Source organism: Equus asinus, chromosome 28 (assembly GCF_041296235.1).
Source record: "Equus asinus isolate D_3611 breed Donkey chromosome 28, EquAss-T2T_v2, whole genome shotgun sequence".
Lineage (NCBI taxonomy): Eukaryota > Metazoa > Chordata > Mammalia > Perissodactyla > Equidae > Equus > Equus asinus.
Genome location: NC_091817.1, coordinates 36,662,837 through 36,680,505, shown reverse-complemented (window position 1 = coordinate 36,680,505; position 17,669 = coordinate 36,662,837). Strand labels below are relative to the sequence as shown.

General features: G+C 44.7%; 2 protein-coding genes across 5 annotated transcripts; one reads left to right on the top strand and one right to left on the bottom strand.

Moving 5' to 3' along the window:
- The first annotated feature begins 3,125 nt into the window (after window positions 1-3,125).
- LOC106830894 (haptoglobin-like) lies at window positions 3,126-7,595 on the top strand. Its single transcript, XM_014840777.2, has 5 exons — window positions 3,126-3,200; window positions 4,370-4,452; window positions 4,757-4,858; window positions 5,596-5,670; window positions 6,677-7,595. Exons 1-5 carry the CDS (start codon window positions 3,196-3,198, stop codon window positions 7,453-7,455), a joined length of 1,044 nt encoding a protein of 347 aa, XP_014696263.1. The 5' UTR covers window positions 3,126-3,195; the 3' UTR covers window positions 7,456-7,595.
- A 411-nt stretch (window positions 7,596-8,006) lies between these two features.
- On the bottom strand, window positions 8,007-17,661 carry TXNL4B (thioredoxin like 4B). Of its 4 annotated transcripts, none has more exons than XM_014840778.3 (4): window positions 17,331-17,661; window positions 14,800-14,965; window positions 12,866-13,017; window positions 8,007-11,005 (listed from the first exon to the last, which is right to left on the bottom strand). In XM_014840778.3, the coding sequence occupies exons 2-4, from the start codon at window positions 14,929-14,931 to the stop codon at window positions 10,840-10,842; spliced, it is 450 nt and encodes a 149-aa protein (XP_014696264.2). In that variant the 5' UTR covers window positions 14,932-14,965; window positions 17,331-17,661; the 3' UTR covers window positions 8,007-10,839. The 4 variants fall into 4 exon arrangements, with proteins under 4 accessions (XP_014696264.2, XP_070356589.1, XP_014696265.2 ...); XM_070500488.1 differs by having other exon boundaries at window positions 14,800-14,931; window positions 17,331-17,608; XM_014840779.3 differs by having other exon boundaries at window positions 10,297-10,847; window positions 14,800-14,931; window positions 17,331-17,470.
- Between the last annotated feature and the right edge of the window lie 8 nt (window positions 17,662-17,669).

Here is a 17,669-nt window from a genome sequence, read left to right as displayed (position 1 = left end):
GATATCCCAGGCGGGCACCCGCAGCCCAAACAGAAAGCGCCCCCTCCATTTTATAGGCCCACAGGGCTTCTCCGTCACGTTACAGTGTGCACGCAGGGATGGGAGAAGTCACGGGCATTTAAAAGGTAGATTCTCAGACCCTGCTCCGACCTTCGGAATCAAGTTCCCGGAAGGAGGGGCCTGGGCTTTGCCTCTTCATAAGTCTGTCAGGGGATTCTCCCTCCTTCATATTTTTGTGTTATTTGAAACTTATAAATATTATATGTGAGGCATATATGTGTGTGTGTGATATATATGTCTTTTTAAAACTAGAGCACTATAATAAAATGTACATTCATGAACCTATCACCCAACCCAAAAGCTGGATCATTAAACAATAATTTACTTATATTTATACTTACCTATGTGTCTTTTTACATTTTAGCATTTTACAATTAACATTTTAACATTTTACATTTTGTGTTTTCCATTCTGCTAACATTTAAAAAAATATAGTTTTTGTCTGCTTGGCATCTATGCTTGCATTATATATTGCTTAATTTTGCTTGCTTTAAAAAACTTTTTGGATCCCAAGAAAAACTTTATTTACTTTTTTCTTGAATTTTTTTTACTGTGCCAAAATATATATAATAAAATTTCTGATTTCAGCAATTCTAAAGTGTACAAATCAGTGGCATTAATTACATTCACAGTGTTGTGCAACCATCCCCACTGTTTCCAAAACCTTTTCATCACCCCAAACAGAAACTCTGTACCTATTAAGCAACAGCTCCCCACCCCTCCCCCTGGCCCTGGTAACCTCTAATCTCAGTCCGTCTCTATGAATTTGCTTTTCTAGATATTTCATATAAGTGGAATCATACAACATTTGTCTGTTCACTTCTGGTTTCTTTCACTTAGCATAATGTTTTCAAAGTTTATTCACGTCGTAGCACGTATCAGGCTTTTTATAGGTGAATAATATTCCGTTGTACGTATATGCCACATTTTGTTTACCCGTCCATCTGCTGAAGGACACTGGGCTGTGTCTACCTTTTGGCTAATGTGAATAATGCTGCAGTGAACACTGGTGTACAAGTATCTGTTTGAGTCCCTCTTTTTAATTATTCTGGGTATCCACCTAGAAGAGGAATTGCTGGGTCATATGGCAATTCTATGTTTAGCTTTTTGAGGAATCATCACACTGTTTTCCACAGAGACTACACCATTTTACATTCCCACCAGCAACGTCAGGGGATTTCTAACTTCTCCACATCTTTGCTGATACTTACTTTTTCTTTTTAAAAGATTGGCACCTGAGCTAACAACTGTTGCCAATCTTTTTTTCCCCTGCCTTTTTCTCCCCCAATTCCTCCAGTACATAGTTGTGTATTTTTTTTAGTTGTGGGTCCTTCTTGTTGTGGCATGTGGGACGCCGCCTCACCATGGCCTGATGAGCGGTGCCATGTCCGCGCCCAGGATCCGAACCGCGAAACCCTGGGCTGCCACAGGGGAGCGTGTGAACTTAACCACTCGGCCACGGGGCTGGCCCCTGCCAATCCTTATTATATTGTTTTTTTTCATTGTAGCCATCCTAGTGGGTGTGAGGTGGTGTCTCAGGGTTTTGATTTGCATTTCTCTAATGACATTTTCCAATGATGTTGGGCATCTTTTATGAGTTTATTGACCATTTGTATATCTTCTTTGGAAAAATGTCTATTCAAATCCATCGCCCATGTTCTAATTGGGTTGTTTGTCTTTTTTTGTTGTAGGAGTGCTTTATATAGTCTGGATATTAAATCCTTATCAGATAAATGATTTGTAAATATTTTCTCCCATTCATAGATTGTCTTCTCACTTTCTTGATGTTGTCCTTTAATGCACAAAAGTTTTTTTTTTTTTCCCGAAGATTAGCTCTGACCTAACATCCGTGCCCATTCTCCTCTATTTTATGTGTGGGACGTCTGCAACAGCATAGCTTGATAAGCGGTGTGTAGGTCTGTGCCTAGGATCCAAACTGACAAAGCCTGGGCTGCTGAAGTGGAACACGCGAACCTACCGCTACGCCACTGAACCAGCTCCAAAAGTTTATAATTTTGATGAAGCCCAGTTTATCTATTTATTCTTTTGTTGCTTGTGATTTTGGTGTCATATCTAAGAATCCATTGCTGAGTTTGCTTGCTTTTGAGCTCTGTACCAGTGGTATCATTCTTAATGTAATCTCCTAAAACTTGCAGTTTTCTTCCAAAACTATAAGATTATCCATGTTCTTCCACAGTTCACTCATTCTCATGGCTGTATAGCATTCCATTACACGAAGATCCCACACATTATCTAGCCACTGCCCTATTAATGGACATGGTGCTGCTTCCAGTGGTCTTGCTATTACATCAGTGCCACCATCCATACTCCCTAGTGATTCTCTTGTACACTCATTCAAGACCCGCTGATCTTTTTCTAATGAACAAAACAATATCTTATTGAGTTACCACTAAATTCCAACTGAGTAGTACTTGGGATACACAGGTGCAGCATTTGACTGAAGCATATAGATTTTTCTCATCTGCTTATTTGGCTTAATTACTGGACTATAAAACCACGAGAACCACTGCCATCGAGTACGGTGTGCATGAGTCCACACTCTAGCTTTAGCCATTTTTTGTGATTTCTTGCAAAGAGCAATGAGAGAAGACACAATAAATTCATTTTACTGATTTCAGGGTGGAGAGCTTTTAAGCAATAGGCAGGTGTCAACACAGAGTGAGGAAAACTATTGTGACAAGGGAAGCCTTTCTTTAGAGCCCCAGGTTGCAGGAGTGTCCACAAGGGGTTTGAAATCACCCAAAGAAGAGCTTTTTTCAGTGCTGAAAACCCTCCAAAACAAAGAGACACAGATAGATGGTTCCTCCCCCAGTCCCACGCAGCGGCTGATTTCGGGAAACACTCTGGCAGCTACCTGGGGTCAGATGTGGCCAGGTTTCTTTGGGGTTTGTAAAAGAACACCAGGGGAAACTCAGGCATGAGGCAAGAGCTCGGCTCTTCGCAGGGATGTTTGTGGCTTTGTTACTGGAAAGTGCCAGTGACCTTAACAAGGCCAAAGTTGTGTAGACACAAGAATTACAAAATCGAGAAGGGGGTGGAGTGGGATCTGGGAGGGATAAAAGCATCAGCAGGGGCCTCACAGCACTATTCTTTCAGACACAGGACGAACCAAAGATGAGGTGAGTCCCCAGCTCTGCCCTCCCTCCTTTTCTCTGTCCTTTCTCTCATCCTTCTTTGCATAGATCTCTGATCTACACAACAGTGCAGCTAGAGAAGCCAACAGGAGAGACGCAAAAATATAACAAAGAAATAGGCAAAAAGGCTAAATTCTAGTGAATTAAAGTGTTTAGTGCGTTCAGTTCTCTGCTTTTCTGCATCCATAAACGATACTGCTTTCAGACGGTGCTGCTTTCCTGTCCCAGGAGACATGACTTTCTCTAAGGAATATCTTTTCCCTTTTCATCTCTGTGGGGGATGCCAGCAGTTCCCATGGCAGGCTCACTGGCATTTTGAATATATTTATTAGCAGATTTTTTTCCTTTTTAAAAACGTGTAATAAGATCAATAGTGACACATTTTGGAGACACAATTAAGGCACTTAGATTTTATCAAAATAAAAATATTTTTTTAAATGTTGAAATAAGACAAGAAACTTAACCAAGCAATCTCTGAGTAGTTGACACCTGTCAGTGAGATGGTTAACTGGTAAATGTGGCCTGTGCCACACTGACGCCCATGTTCAGAGTCACACTTTCAGGAAGCCAGTTACCTTCCAGGTGACCTTCAGGCACTTTGAGGTTTGATATGCTATTTCCTGAAGGCAAATTATCATAAAATAATAGAAACAACCATAGAAATATTTTTGATTATATATTTAAAAAACCTCTTATTATGGAAAATTTTGAAAAGTAGAGCGAATAGCATAAGTCGTCGCCACTTTCCCATCTTCAGGTCATCGACATTTGATCAGCGGTGTCCTTGCAGCCCAGGACCTTAGGGTGCCTGAGGGAGGTTTCTTTGCTGGAGAGGTCATAAATTATTACCAATTTAATGTTTCCTGAATGCTGCCAGAAACTGAGGCCTACACACTGATGTGCCTTGCTATCTTGCTGGTTCCTCTCTGGGGAAGCTCATGTAGTGTTCCCAGTGCATAGAGCTTGCTGGAACCTGGGTGCACTGGGAAGCCGCTCAAGTGTGTATGTGGGTGGGTGAGGGGGAGCGTCTCAGCTCGAGCACTTTCACGGATCCGTCTTCTTGTTTTCTTTTCTGGCTGCCTAATGGGAGGGGTGTGTGTGTGTCACAAAGCAGGGAGCCCAGCTGAGCACTCCTTCCTGTCTTCTCTCTGCAGTGCCCTGGGAGCCGTTGTCGCCCTCCTGCTCTGGGGGCAGCTTTTCGCTGTGGACACTGGCAATGAGGCCACAGATTTCACAGGTAGGGCTTTGGGTTTGGGTGGGAGCTGGACATCCCAGCACTGCTGTCCCTCTTTGACCCTCTCAGATCTGCACCCTCTCTTCGGGAGGACCCAGTTCCTCCTTCTCATCCTAATGTCTGGTCTTTCAGTACCATGAAGAACACAGGGGAGCCAGCCAGAAGTAAGGCGAGACTGCCCTCCCCTTGGCTTCCACTTGGGGTGGGAGAGGTTGATGTGCAGGGCAGCTTCTTCTCATCAGACTTCTCACAGGTCTCTGGGAGCAGTTTCTGAATCCTAACCTCCTCTTCCTGTCTTTTTCTGCAGATGACAGCTGCCCAAAGCCCCCCGAGATTCCGAATGGCTACGTGGAGCACTTGGTTCGCTATCAGTGTAAGAATTACTACAGACTGCGCAGTGAAGGAGATGGTAAGACCTGGACAAGTATCTCCATATCCTCCCCGGTCCAGCGCTTCCATGATAAATGGGGCTGGGTGTCAGTGGCCAGGAAGTTCATGGGATCTCCTTAGAGCAGGAGATTTAGATTCTAATAAGGGTTTTGTCATCAGTAGCTGTGGCCTTTTGGGCAAACTAACTTTTCTCAGCCTCAAGGTTCTCCTTTGTTAAGGGGAGGTGATGCCACATAGCCTACCCATCTCAGAGGGAGACCTACATCTATGGAAGTAGGTGTGGTAAAGAACGAATGCTGATGATGGTGACGATGACAGGAGCCCTTACCTAGTGAGCTCCTGGCCCTGCGTTCCTGGCACTGTTCCAAGTGCTTTACATTTATCTGCTCACTTGGTCCTGATGACACTGCTCTGAAGAGATACTAGTATTACTCTCATTTTGCTGATGAGGAAACTGAGGCAAAGAGATGTTGAGTAACTTGCCCAACTTACTGTAAGAGGGAGCCTCAGGGTTCGAACCCTGATTCCTACCCTGTTCTGCCATGATCCATGATCTCCATGACCACAGATCTGTCCTGCTGGGCCTCTGCGGTGCCCCCAGCACTTGGCTTCCAGCACGGTGCTCCCCCTTCCTCCTCTCCTCTGCCCCTGCCTTCTCCTCCTTCTCTTTAAGTCTCCTTTTTAAATATCTTCTCTTCCCACACTAGGTCCCGATTCAATTTCCCTTTTGGGCTCATTTCTTTCCTTTTGTTTTAGGAGTGTATGCCTTAAACAGCGAGAAGCAGTGGGTAAATAAGGCCAGCGGAACGAAACTTCCTGAATGTGAAGCAGGTAGGAAGGCAGGGGCCCTGGGAAGCAGACCAAGGGTAGGTTAAGGGTCTGGTGCACCAGCAAGCATCTGGGTCGAAATGTCCCAGAGGCACATCCTTTCTGTGTGGTCTCCTCTGAGCATACAAGAGCCAAGACAAGGGGCCGCAGAGAACCACAAACGGCCGGGTAGAGAAGTGAGCAGTTAGGTGACGACTCCTCGATAAAGCTCACAAAGGACCTCGTTCATTTGGGCTTGCAGGGCATTGACTGAATCCACTGTCTACACCACCCCCAGAGGATCAGGAGACCCTGTATGTACAGCCAGCCAGCCTACAAAGCCCAGGGTCAGGGGTAAATAAAGCCCAGGAAGAACAAGTCAAGGGAGGATGTAACAAAACCTTAATTCATGGAAGTCCGACGCAGGAGGTCCATCTCCCGATGGGCCAGGACTTCTGTTCCCCGTTATTAGGAAGAGCTGTTGCTCTCTCCTCTTCCCTCATGGAACAAGAGGGTTTTGCCTACTCTTGTCTGCTACTTGTGGTGCAGAACTGCTAACCCGCCTTGTGTTAACTGCAGTATCTATACAATCTGAGCTCCATCCAACGCTGCTACAGATCCCTGTTTATTCAGAGCGAATTTTTATTCAGAGGGAGTGAATTATTATAGCTCCTTGCCCTTACAATGAATTTCAGAAAATTGTGGACATTTCTTGGTTGTGATAAATTGTTTAAATATAAACACAGCTCATCAACTAGGCTTTGAAAATCTCAGCATCGCTTTTTTTGGATTTAGAAAAGCAGGAAGAGTTCTATCTTAGCAATGTAAACAATACTAATAAAAAAGAATCAGTTTAAACTGTAAACATTGGAAATGAGAGAAGCAGATAGTAAGGGCAAAGCACGTAAATATCTCTAGCTCTGAAGAAATGAACGATGAGGGACAGCAGCAATAGCTGATACTCTCACCCCTCTGCCCCAGATTGGGAGACTCATATTTCTGCTTGTGATTTTCTTGCTCTCCTTCACAGTGTGTGGAAAGCCCAAGAATCCAGTGGATCAGGTGCAACGGATTATAGGTGGATTGCTGGACGCCAAAGGCAGCTTTCCCTGGCAGGCTAAGCTGGTGTCCCGCCACAACCTCACCACAGGGGCCACACTGATCAGTGAACAATGGCTGCTGACCACGGCTCAGAATCTCTTCCTGAATCATACACCTGATGCAAAACCAAAAGACATTGCCCCTACTTTAAAACTCTATGTGGGGAGAAAGCAGCCTGTGGAGATTGAGAAGGTGGTCTTCCACCCGGACTATCAGGAGGTAGACATCGGGCTCATCAAGCTCAAAGAGAAGGTGCCCGTTGGTGAGAGAGTCATGCCCATCTGCCTACCTTCAAAAGATTATGCGCAAGTGGGGCGTGTGGGTTATGTGTCTGGCTGGGGGCGAAATGCCAACTTTAATTTCACGGAGCTACTGAAGTACGTCACGCTGCCGGTGGCTGACCAAGACACCTGTGTGAAGCACTACGAAGGCAGCACTGTGCCCGAAAAGAAGACAAACAGGAGCTCTGTCGGCGTGCAGCCCATCCTGAATGAACACACCTTCTGTGCTGGCTTGTCCAAGTTTCAGGAGGACACCTGCTACGGCGATGCTGGCAGTGCCTTTGTCATTCACGATGAGGAGGACGACACCTGGTACGCGGCTGGGATCCTGAGCTTTGATAAGAGCTGTGCTGTGGCCGAGTATGGAGTGTACGTGAAGGTGCCCTCCATCCTGGATTGGGTTCAGAAAACTATCGCTGAGAACTAATGCAAGGCTGGCGGCCAGCGCTGCCTGAGAGCAAGGCTTCCCTCCGGCAGAGGGAAACGGGATGGGAGTGGAGGGCCTAAAACGTGGTGTTCCAGCCCTGCGTTGCTGAGACAATCAATAAAGAGGTTCCTTTTGACTCATTTCTGTGCTGTTTTTAGCCTTTTTTCTTCCCTCATTTATGGTACAGAAGCAGCCAAGTGGTATAGAGTCTAGTGGGAGTGTGGCAGAAAACACCCCAAGGCAACTGGAAATCCCTAAGGTGACAGGACCTCTCACCTCACCCACCGCAGGGATCCTTCTCACTGAGCGCCTCCTGAAGGACAGGCCTCAGAAAGGTCATTGTTATCCTCGTTTTACAGACAAGGAAACAGAGACTCAGAGAAGTTAAGTGATTTGCTTAAGGTTACACAGCCATTAAACAGTGAAGCTGAACCTTGAACTTAGGACTGTCTGAATACAAACCCTGAGTCTTTCCACTGCATCCTTTTGCCTCCTAGAAGAGAATTAGGAGAAAGGGCGCAGGCCTGGTGAGGAAGATGCCAGCTCAGAGTGAGATGAAAACAGTGTTCTGACACAGACAGTGCTTTATTGCTTGTGCTCCAACCAACCGACATCCAGAAAACAAAGTAAGATCATGTAAAGGCAGGCTCTCCGGCCTTGCTGGGTCCAAATTACAGCTCAGCCATAAATTTGCTGAGTGCCTTAAGCTCCCTGCCCCCAGTTCCCTGATCTCTTCCATGAGCAGCTCAAACCAGCGGCTCACCTCTGGATGGCCCCCGAGGCCCGAGTGGCAGTAACATTCTGGGACACGGTAAAGAGTTAGAGGTCTCTTCCTTAGCAGGAACTGCTCTTCCCACTTGGAAGAACCCTATCCTTCGCCAGGGGTCAAATGCAAGCTGTCTGAGTCTTCCATTTCACAAACATATGGGTTCTCTATTACAGGTCCCCCAGAAGAAAGGTTCCAGAACCCTTGTAAACAGGAAGCTCTGCTAACTGCATTTTCTTGCTATAAGCTTTCAGTACACTGATTCTACACCAATAAACCTTTTTGTCGTACAAAAACATGGCCTCCCCTTCTAAAAGTGTAAAATGCCACTGATGCCATGCTTCTCCCACCAGCCTCCGGCATTCGCTGTGAAGGTCTCCTCACATGCACCTCCAGATCCATTGACACATTTTAACAGGTTACAACTACTGGACCAGTGAAGGGCTTAAACCTTCAGGAACCTGTGAAAGAGATAGTAGCCAGGAACTGAAAAATAATACAAACATAAAAAAAAAAGCCTCTCAGAGTACAGTCAGTTATACCTTTTTCTTCTGGTAGTATCTTTACGACCAAATTTTCTTGAAGAATAAACCACCCCAGCTTTCTCGAAGAACTGTATTAAGTGGCTTTTGGTCACCACTCAGAAGGAAAATAATAAGAGAAAACCTCTAGTACTTTCTCGATTCACTTGTCTTCTCTGCCTTACTCCCCAGCAGCACCTCCTGCCCTCCCAGCCTCCCCATCCAGTTTTAGTGGCACTGAACTCCTGCCATCGTGGCCCCGGGCCATCTTCCCTCTGGGCCCCTCTGCAGAAATGCCCTTCCGCTTTCTGCATGAGCACCTCCCACTTGCCTTGGAGGCTCAGGCCCTGCCTCCTCTAAGAAGCCTTTTTCTTGTCCAGGAGTCATTTGTATTTATGCAGCATCTCGCAGAAGACAGGCATACAGTAGGTACTCAATAAATACTCACGGAATGGAAAGCAACTAAGACAGGAACAAAAACATAAATCAGGACTTCAGAGGAAGATTCCCTAAAGCCCTCGGGAGGAATGAAGAGATGAGAATTTATGCACGTAAGTTCGGAGTCCTTGCTGGTATCTGAGCACGGAGCACCCATCAAATACTGCGTGACTTAGGCAGTGAGTGACAGAAACTCTGAGTGACGGGGACAGGCAATGAGGACCTCTGACTCTCTCCTAGAGGGCTGGCGGGCGCAGGTCTGGTATTCACCAGTAGCTTGCTCATGTCACCTGGAGCCAGGCTCTTCTTCCCGTTCTTCTCCGACACTCATTTCTCACCCCCACGCTGGTCGCCTTGCGGCCGAGATGGCTGCTGCGGTTTTGCCGTGACCACCATAAAAGCAGGAAGCGGGGGAGGAGGAGACAGAGGCGGTGCTGGTGGTGAAGGGGTGTTGTTTTGTCTTATTCCCAGAGTGGCTCTCTCCTTTGAGCTGTGAAGGCCACAAAAGTGTCTTTCCTTCCATGTCGCCTTAGTCAGAACCAGGTCGCATGGTCACTGTTCCTGCAGAAAAGCCTGGGGAAGGAAACACCCAGCAAAGGGGGTGGACTTGCGGTGATAGTACGGCCCTGCACAGAACCGGGCTTCTGCGGTCACACAGTGCCTGGTCCACGGCGCTCTGGCTCTGCGTCTCCTCTCTCATTCTAGAAAGTCAGCACCAAGAGCCCCATGAGATTTTGAGGGGAGCAGTAACTTGCCCAAGAGGTGGCAGGTTGTGCCAGGGGAAGAGCAAGAATTCTGCATAAAGCTATTAAAAACAGGCAAATCCCATAAAGATAATATTTCTTTCTCACAATTCTGACATCTGTTTCCAGTCTTGGGGCCTTGCAGTAAAATTTTCCGCCTTAGGAAGAGGCGGAAGTCTGACTTCTTGGAGAGATCTGCTCCCACTTACTAAGGGCAGCTGATGCTTTGCGTAGCTCAAATTGGGTGCTGGGTGGTAAAGGTTCAAGTTCTCACCTCTTGGGCAATTTAATAACACAAAAGCTAGTAAAATGAGCAAACCAGGACACTGTTTTCAAAGTCTGAGCCAGAAAGGTGCCAAAATAAAACAAACTTGCCAGTTAGAGAATTATTTATTCCAAGAGAAGCTGGAATAATAAGGACTGGAGGCAGGAGAGCATGAGGACTATAAATACGTGAGTGGAGGAGCGGGCGAGCCTGAGGGTGAGGGAGGGTGTGTGTACGCCTAGGGTAGAGGATAAGTATCTCTGCTCTTATGGGAACTGACTTTCCATTTTTCTTGTGTATCAAATAAACATAGTTAAATCAAATTTAACAAATGTTTAAGAGGATACTGTATTATCTTAAGGGATAAAGAAAAGCACCATCTAAAGAGAAGTTAAGAAAATCACACTGGGGAAACCGGGCATGGCTGACCGACGGCTCTGAGGTCTGCAGGGAGCAGACACGTAGGCACCCAGGCATCACAGTGCTGGCCTGCTCTTCCACTTGGGGGCCAGCGTTTTCCATACAAGTCAAACCTCTGCTCTGCTGGGACCCTGAGCACGCTTCCGAAGGACTCCAGAAAAACAGCACAGCTGGTTTCAGGTATTGCCTCAAGACGTGCTTCTCTCTTCAACTTTGACAGTAGCGCATGTGCTAAATGTCTTGATAGAGAAGGTCATATTTAGGAATATTCTTGGGATCAATAGGACTTTGTACAATCAGTTTTCCCCTCATCGCTCCTCGATAAATTACTTCAACCAAATCTATGAAGTCTTGTTTGGTTTTGAAACTTCCCACAAACTTAGTGTGATCTGGAGACCTAGACAGCACAGAAGAGAAACAACCTTGCTCAGAACTTTTAAGAGTTACTTGCTGAAGACCCTCAGGAGAAAGAGAATGAACAGGAGCTCTGTCACTCTCCTCTTGTCAGGGAGACTTCAGACAGAAAGCCCGACATTGATTTTACATTTGTGATTACAGAGCCCGTTTGATGAAGCCCATGCTGGGGGCCGCTGGGATAGCAGGTAAGCCCCAGCGGGCGAAAAGCTTCTGCTTCACAGTCTATTTCCATCACTTCTCAAATCACTAGCAAGTAGAATTCTCTGAGTGTTGGCATGGGTGTAGTTTCTTTTTGGTTGTTATTGTTTTGGGTCAAGCACTGTACAAATCCCATGAACTAGTTGTGGTCTCTGAGTTCCAGTCACTTCTACTTTTGAGTAGTGGGTATTGAAAATTTGTTTTGTACTATTTCAAACATCAAGTGTGTTTATTTTAGAAATTTCTTAGAAAAAAATAAAACCACCAGTGACGCCAAGGCCAAATTTTGGTGTATATCCTTCCAGTCTTGTGTATATATGTATGTCTATGTTTGTGTGTATGTGCATTTCTTTCTTTTTTTTCTACTAAGGAAGATATGCCCTGAGCTAACATCTGTTGCCAATCTTCCTCTTTTTGTTTGAGGAAGATTTGCCCTGAGCTAACATCTGTGCTAATCTTCCTCTGTTTTGTATGTGTGTTGCTGCCACAGCATGGCCGCCAAGGAGTGGTGTAGGTCCGTGCCTGGGAACTGAACCCAGGCCGCCAAAGTAGAGGGCACCAAATTTAACCACCAGACCATGGGGCTGGCCCCTGAATTTCTTTTCCCACAGAAATAGGTATCATATCACACAAACTATTTTGTAATATGCTTTTATCAACATAAAATATATTTCTTTCAAAGTCATTAAACATCATCTATAACAGAGTAAACGGATATCTAGCATCCCTCTGAGGACATCTACGTTCTTTCTAAGTATTTTGCTTTCTAAACAATGGTGGGATGAACACCCATGCAGCCAATTCTGCCCACTTTCATGATTATCGTCATTCAGAGAAATTCCTATAAATGCAATTGCTGGGCTAAAGATTTTACACATTTTTAAGGTGTTTGATATGTATTGTCATAAATTGCCCTCTAAAAAGACTGCACCAAATTAATACTTACATTATTGTATTCTAGGAGAATACATAGCTTTAAAACACTTAAAACATATAATATTAAACACACTTTCAAACTGATAATGACAGAGCAGGTGCAGAGATCTAGACAAGCGGACACCTCAGCCACGGTAAGAAATGATAAGAATCACAGACATATTCAAAATAAATATTAGTACTGGGATGCTGACTGGATGGAATGGAAGGCATGAAAGAAGATTTCATGTTACTTATTCTTGACGGGCTTTGCTGAAGAATGACTTCGAGATTCTCTGAGTGGCAGAAGATAGGAAACTTGTCAAGAGAAGCATGTCTTAGATTGCTGGAAGGAATGCTTCTCTTATAACTGCAATTTACTAGTCCCAAAAGTTTAAGAACAAAGATATATTTTGTTTAAATGAAATTCCTGGGAAACTTAAAAAAAAAACCCTGTTCTATATTTTCTACACTGAAAGATGGTTAGTACTTCACAAACTGTACTATTCTTTCATACTTAAGCAGTTGGCATATTAAAATTTGCCAATCACACTTGAACACTCATTTTGCACCAAATTTTCACATAAAAAATTAGTGCAGTAGTTGAGGAAAGAGGACCAACACCAGACTCACAGAGCCGCCCTCACACGCAAACAGGCGAGCCACTGGCACAGCTTAGACAGAGCAAACGTTTAAGACTGCAATAACTTCATGTCAACTAACTTACCCATAATCCACTTTCATATGCTGCCCATTGAAGAAAAACACAGTAGACGGAATGTAGCTGATGTCAAAATAGTGTGTATAAACTGGAGTTTGGTCCACATCTACCAGATATATAGCAGCCATTTTACTCAAGTCAGAAGAGGTCTTAGAAAGCTGAAAATGAAGACAGAGATGTGGGTTACAACATGAGAGGTAGGCAACGTTTCTTCTGTGAAATTTTTCAGTAGAATAGAGTTTTCTGTTTGAAAAAAATTCCTGGGAGGCTGGCCCCGTGGCATAGTGGTTAAGTTGGGCATGTTCTGCTTTGGTGGCCTGGGTTCATGGGTTTGAATCCTGGGCATGGACCTACATCACTCATCAGCCATGCTGTGGCAGTGATCCACATATAAAGTGGAGAAAGATTGGCATAGATGTTAGCGCAGGGCTAATGCTACTTAGCAAAAAAAAATAAAAATAAAAAAATTCCTGGGCCAAGAATCTAGCCTGTTTGAATTCAACATTAGGCACAGTGTAACCTCATCATTCAAAGTCTGAATCACTTTTGGGAGGGTTATGAGAAGGTCCAGGGTAAACTGCATGAACATATTTCTTCATTTTTTTTCCTATTTTTGATTGTAAAGGGTTTTTTTTTTTTTTTTTTGCTGAAGAAGATTCACCCTGAGCTAACGTTTGTGCCAACCATCCTCTATCTTTTAGTATGTGGGCTGCCAGCACAGCATGGCTGCTAACGGAGTGGTGTAGGTCCGCACCGGCAACCAAACTCATGTCGCCAAAGTAGAGCACGCTGAACTTAACCACTAAGCCACTGGGGCTGGCCCTGATTGTGAAGTTTTCATAAACTTTCTTGATTTATAAAATCTCTCCTCACTTAAACAAAAACCAAAACAACTCAGAAACATGTACTAGACACTGAAACTCCCCCAAGAGTCTCTTTCCTTTCAATCTATCAATAAATGATAATTATAATAGCAAACCCCTACATGGCACTTAAGATGTGCTAACTGTTCTAAGCACTTTACGCTTGTGAACTCCTTTAATCTTTACAACATTCCTATGAGGTACGCACTATTCCAGTTCCCATCACAGATGAGGAAACTGAGGCACAGGGAGCTCATCTGCCCCTGGTCAAACAGCTAATAAGGCTAGGATTTGAACTTAGGCAGCTTGGCTTCACAGGCAATACTCTTGACCTCTGGTGACTGTCCCTCTCTGCTACAGCTGTGGGTGAAATCCTCTGGCCCCTCTCCCCCCAGGTTAACACAGCACATGCTCATTTTTAATCAGAGTAACAAGGATTCTTACAACTGGTCCACACAGTGGGTGTCAGCGAGAGAAACGGTGGAAGAGGTCTTAGACCAGGGGTAAGTCTCTCTCCATAATAGAAGGAGACAAGGATAAACCTACTCTGTCCCATACCGGCTCCCCACTCATCAGAGTGTGAAGATGCGCTGTGAAATCAGGCGCACACTGGAGGCGGCACACTAAGAAAGCGCATTTGCAGGCAGAGGAAGCGCAGTTCGAATCCCAGCCCCGCCCCGCGATGCAGCGGCTCTGCACCTGGGGGAAGCCACCTGATCTCCTCAGCACTCATCTGCTCCTTTGGGAACAGTAATAGGAATGATCTCACTGTTGGGAGCAATAAGATAATGTTCATAGATGCTTGTTAATAAAGTTTTCTGCTCTCCATTCACTGTGTTGGTGAAGCTGAGCTTTGACAGCTGCTAGTGGGGAAGCACATCCAGGACAGGTTCAGCACAGTCACAGTGGGGGGGTTCAGCTCAGGGTGGCACACGGTCAGCTCTTAGTCAAAGTGTGCTAACAAATGAACGTCTATAGCCCTGGGCCCTGTCCACTCCCTTTCATGCACTTTGCAGATGCTGAAGTGAGAATGTAGAGATTTTTAATGAAAACCATTTCTTTTAAAAACTCACTTACAATATCATCTAGCTGCAGACAGACAGGATCCTCGTCTCTCCCAAACCTGAGAACCAGCACCTTCTCTGCAGTACTTTTGATCGCCTGGTCTACTTCTTTTTTGCTAGTCAGCTTGGGCAACAGGAAGCTCATCTTGAAATAAAAATATTAATCTTCACTGTCAGTCCTGAAATAAAGTCATAATGTTTAAAGACGGCTGGATTAACTGCATGAGTCCTAGGTAAACAAATTTAAAAATTCATATGGTTTAAAAAGAAACAATATAGAAATGTAGGCCGTGAAAAAGTCCCTTCCTCTGGCACAGTTCCCACTGTCCCATTCCGCCCTCCACACCAGGTAACCACTTTCATTAGTTTCTCAAATATCTTTCAGAGTTTTGTTATGCATTCACAAGAAAATACAAATATGCACTTCTAGGTTTTCTCCCCTTTTTACCCAAAAGATAGGCTATTCTATCAGTCAGTGTTCCAGCAGGAGAGAGATGACATCCTCAAATTTGTAATCTGAAGAGACTTTCATTAAGGCGGGGTGGAGGAAAACAACAGGGCACAGTGCTGTACTCTGGACCTAGTCACAGCCGGGCGCTGTTCCCACCCAAGGCCCGAAGGAGCCACGGGAGGGAGTAGTGACCAGAATTGTGGGGCAAAGACTGCTGAGTAGAGAAGGCTGCTGTACAGGAGGTCAGCCTGCAGGCAAGGGATGCGGCCAGTCTCCTCCCTCCTTCTGATCTGCTAATGCTCCCCGCAGCTGCCTCCAAGCAGAACCAGAGGGCAGGGGAGCTGCAGAAGCAGGCAAGCCTCCTGTCCCAGAGCAGTCTAGAGAAGGAGGAAGTCTGAATCTGGAGGAGCAAATGACGGACGGCCAGCACATACACTTCACCCACCCTTCTGCACTTTGCACCTTTTTTCCTAACATACAAAGATCTTCCCATATTGCTATACAGAAAACTTCCACATTCTCTGTCAAAGCAGCATACTATTTCACGTAAGGACCATACTTTTTCAACAGTCCTTTACTGATGAAGGTTTGTATTACCATGAGTCCTCGCTTAAAGATTCTGGTGCATTATCTTACCAGGTGCACCTACCTTATCGTATGGCAAATACCAATTAAGAGTGTGTATGAAAACCACAAAAAAATAAACACATTGTAAAATACTAGATAGAAGGGACCTAATCTAACCCCCTCATTTTACACACTAGTTTGCTTATAGTTATACTTTTAGCCAAAGAACTAGGTCTGGAATCCAGGCCACCAAATTTTACTCCAGTGTTCTTTCTACTACTGTAAGCTCCTATTTTTATGACTGAGAAACTCTTTGATCAAGGACCTTTATTTTTGAGTCCATCCATGAAAGACTTCATCGAGATACTTGATATTGTGAATTCATTTCCAAAGTTGGCTAAAGCTAAGAAAAAGGAGGATTTCTTTCCCTATTTTTTTTTTGTGACAAGCCACCTTTTAAGATATGAATTAATAAAAACTCACATAGGAAATGAAACTGTTCCTGTAATAGGCCATAATTTAAAAAGGGAAGCTGATTGCTAGAAGGGACTTCATCAAATGTGGATGGCAGAATAAATTACTGATGAGAAGGAAAGTCAAAGAGAAGATGGCTCTGTCCCACCACTAGAATTCAAACTAAGAGCAACTCCCCCATGTTACTGACAAACAGGAGGAAGTGACGGGAGGGCAAAGCATCAATAGGAAGGGGGTATACAGGGTGGGACTGGACAAATGTTGGAAAGAGGTGAGAGAAATTGAAACCACACCTAAGAAAATGTCCATAGAAAAGGATACCAACAGAGAATTCACAAAAGAAGAGGTACAAATGGTCAAATATATTTTGAAAAGTTAAGCTTTACTACTAACCAAATTAAAAGATATATTATAAAAAGCCACTAAATTGGCAAAGATTAAACAATGACTGGCAGGAGTCTGAGTGAAGGGGCAGGCATTCATAGTCCCTGCTGGAATGTACAGGAGCACAACTTTTCTAGAAAGAAAGCTGAAAAAAATGCTCTTTGACCAACAATTTCTGAGAATTCATTCTTAGTAAATAATTAGACATGTGCATAAGGATTTACACAAAGGATATTCATCACGTTTATGATGGTGAAAAACCGAAAACAACCTAAATGGCCATCAGTAGGGGATTGGTAAAATAAATGATAGTGCAGTCCAGCAACGCACTATCATACAGCCACTAAACATTGTGTTAGAGACAAACGCTGCAGGCACTGAAAAGTTCTCGATAAAGAAAAAAGTTATAAAACAGTATATGAAGCGTGATCCCCTTTTGTACAAAACCTAACTAGAATGCATATGTACATATTAGCAAAGAAAAATAACAGGAAATAAATATCCCCAAACACCATCGGTGGTTACGTCTGCACGTGAACAGACGAGTGACTTGTATTCACATTGGGGTGCGCGTCTTTACTTTTCCAGAATACCCAACATATATATTTTAATGACGACTGTGGTTGGGCTATTCCTGGCCCACAACTGCCAGGGCAGATGATACTCACTTTACTTGTCCAAGTCACCTCCCTCTTTTCCACTTCTGGGCTGTCGGCAACCCCGACCCTTCTCCAAAACGCCAGGAAGCGGGCGGCGCCTTAAGACCGCAGGTACTTAACTCAAAGTACCCCAGGGGCTGTTGCCTAGCAACCCCTAGGCGGCCCACCTAAGAGGACGGAAACGGAAAAAGAAAAGGCACAGGCGCAATCGACGGACGCGCTTGTCCGGCTCCACAGCTCAGGAAGAGGCTGTTCTAGGCACCGCCCCGCTGCCCAGGCTCCGACCGGAAGCCCTAGAGTCACTTCCGCCCGTATTAAACAGGACCGACCTCTTTTCCTCTCCCTCCC

What these genes read in the sequence shown, in the direction of transcription:
- LOC106830894 (XM_014840777.2), top strand. An exon ending in TGAGGCCACAGATTTCACAG is followed by an intron (nt 4,453 to 4,756) that starts GTAGGGCTTTGG and finishes CTTTTTCTGCAG; the next exon opens with ATGACAGCTGCCCAAAGCCC. An exon ending in ACTGCGCAGTGAAGGAGATG is followed by an intron (nt 4,859 to 5,595) that starts GTAAGACCTGGA and finishes CTTTTGTTTTAG; the next exon opens with GAGTGTATGCCTTAAACAGC.
- TXNL4B (XM_014840779.3), bottom strand. Translation starts at nt 14,931, where the DNA reads ATGAGCTTCCTGTTGCCCAAGCTGACTAGCAAAAAAGAAGTAGACCAG. An exon ending in GTCTGCAGCTAGATGATATT is followed by an intron (nt 13,018 to 14,799) that starts GTAAGTGAGTTT and finishes CTTCATTTTCAG; the next exon opens with CTTTCTAAGACCTCTTCTGA. An exon ending in CATATGAAAGTGGATTATGG is followed by an intron (nt 10,848 to 12,865) that starts GTAAGTTAGTTG and finishes TTCTCTATCAAG; the next exon opens with ACATTTAGCACATGCGCTAC.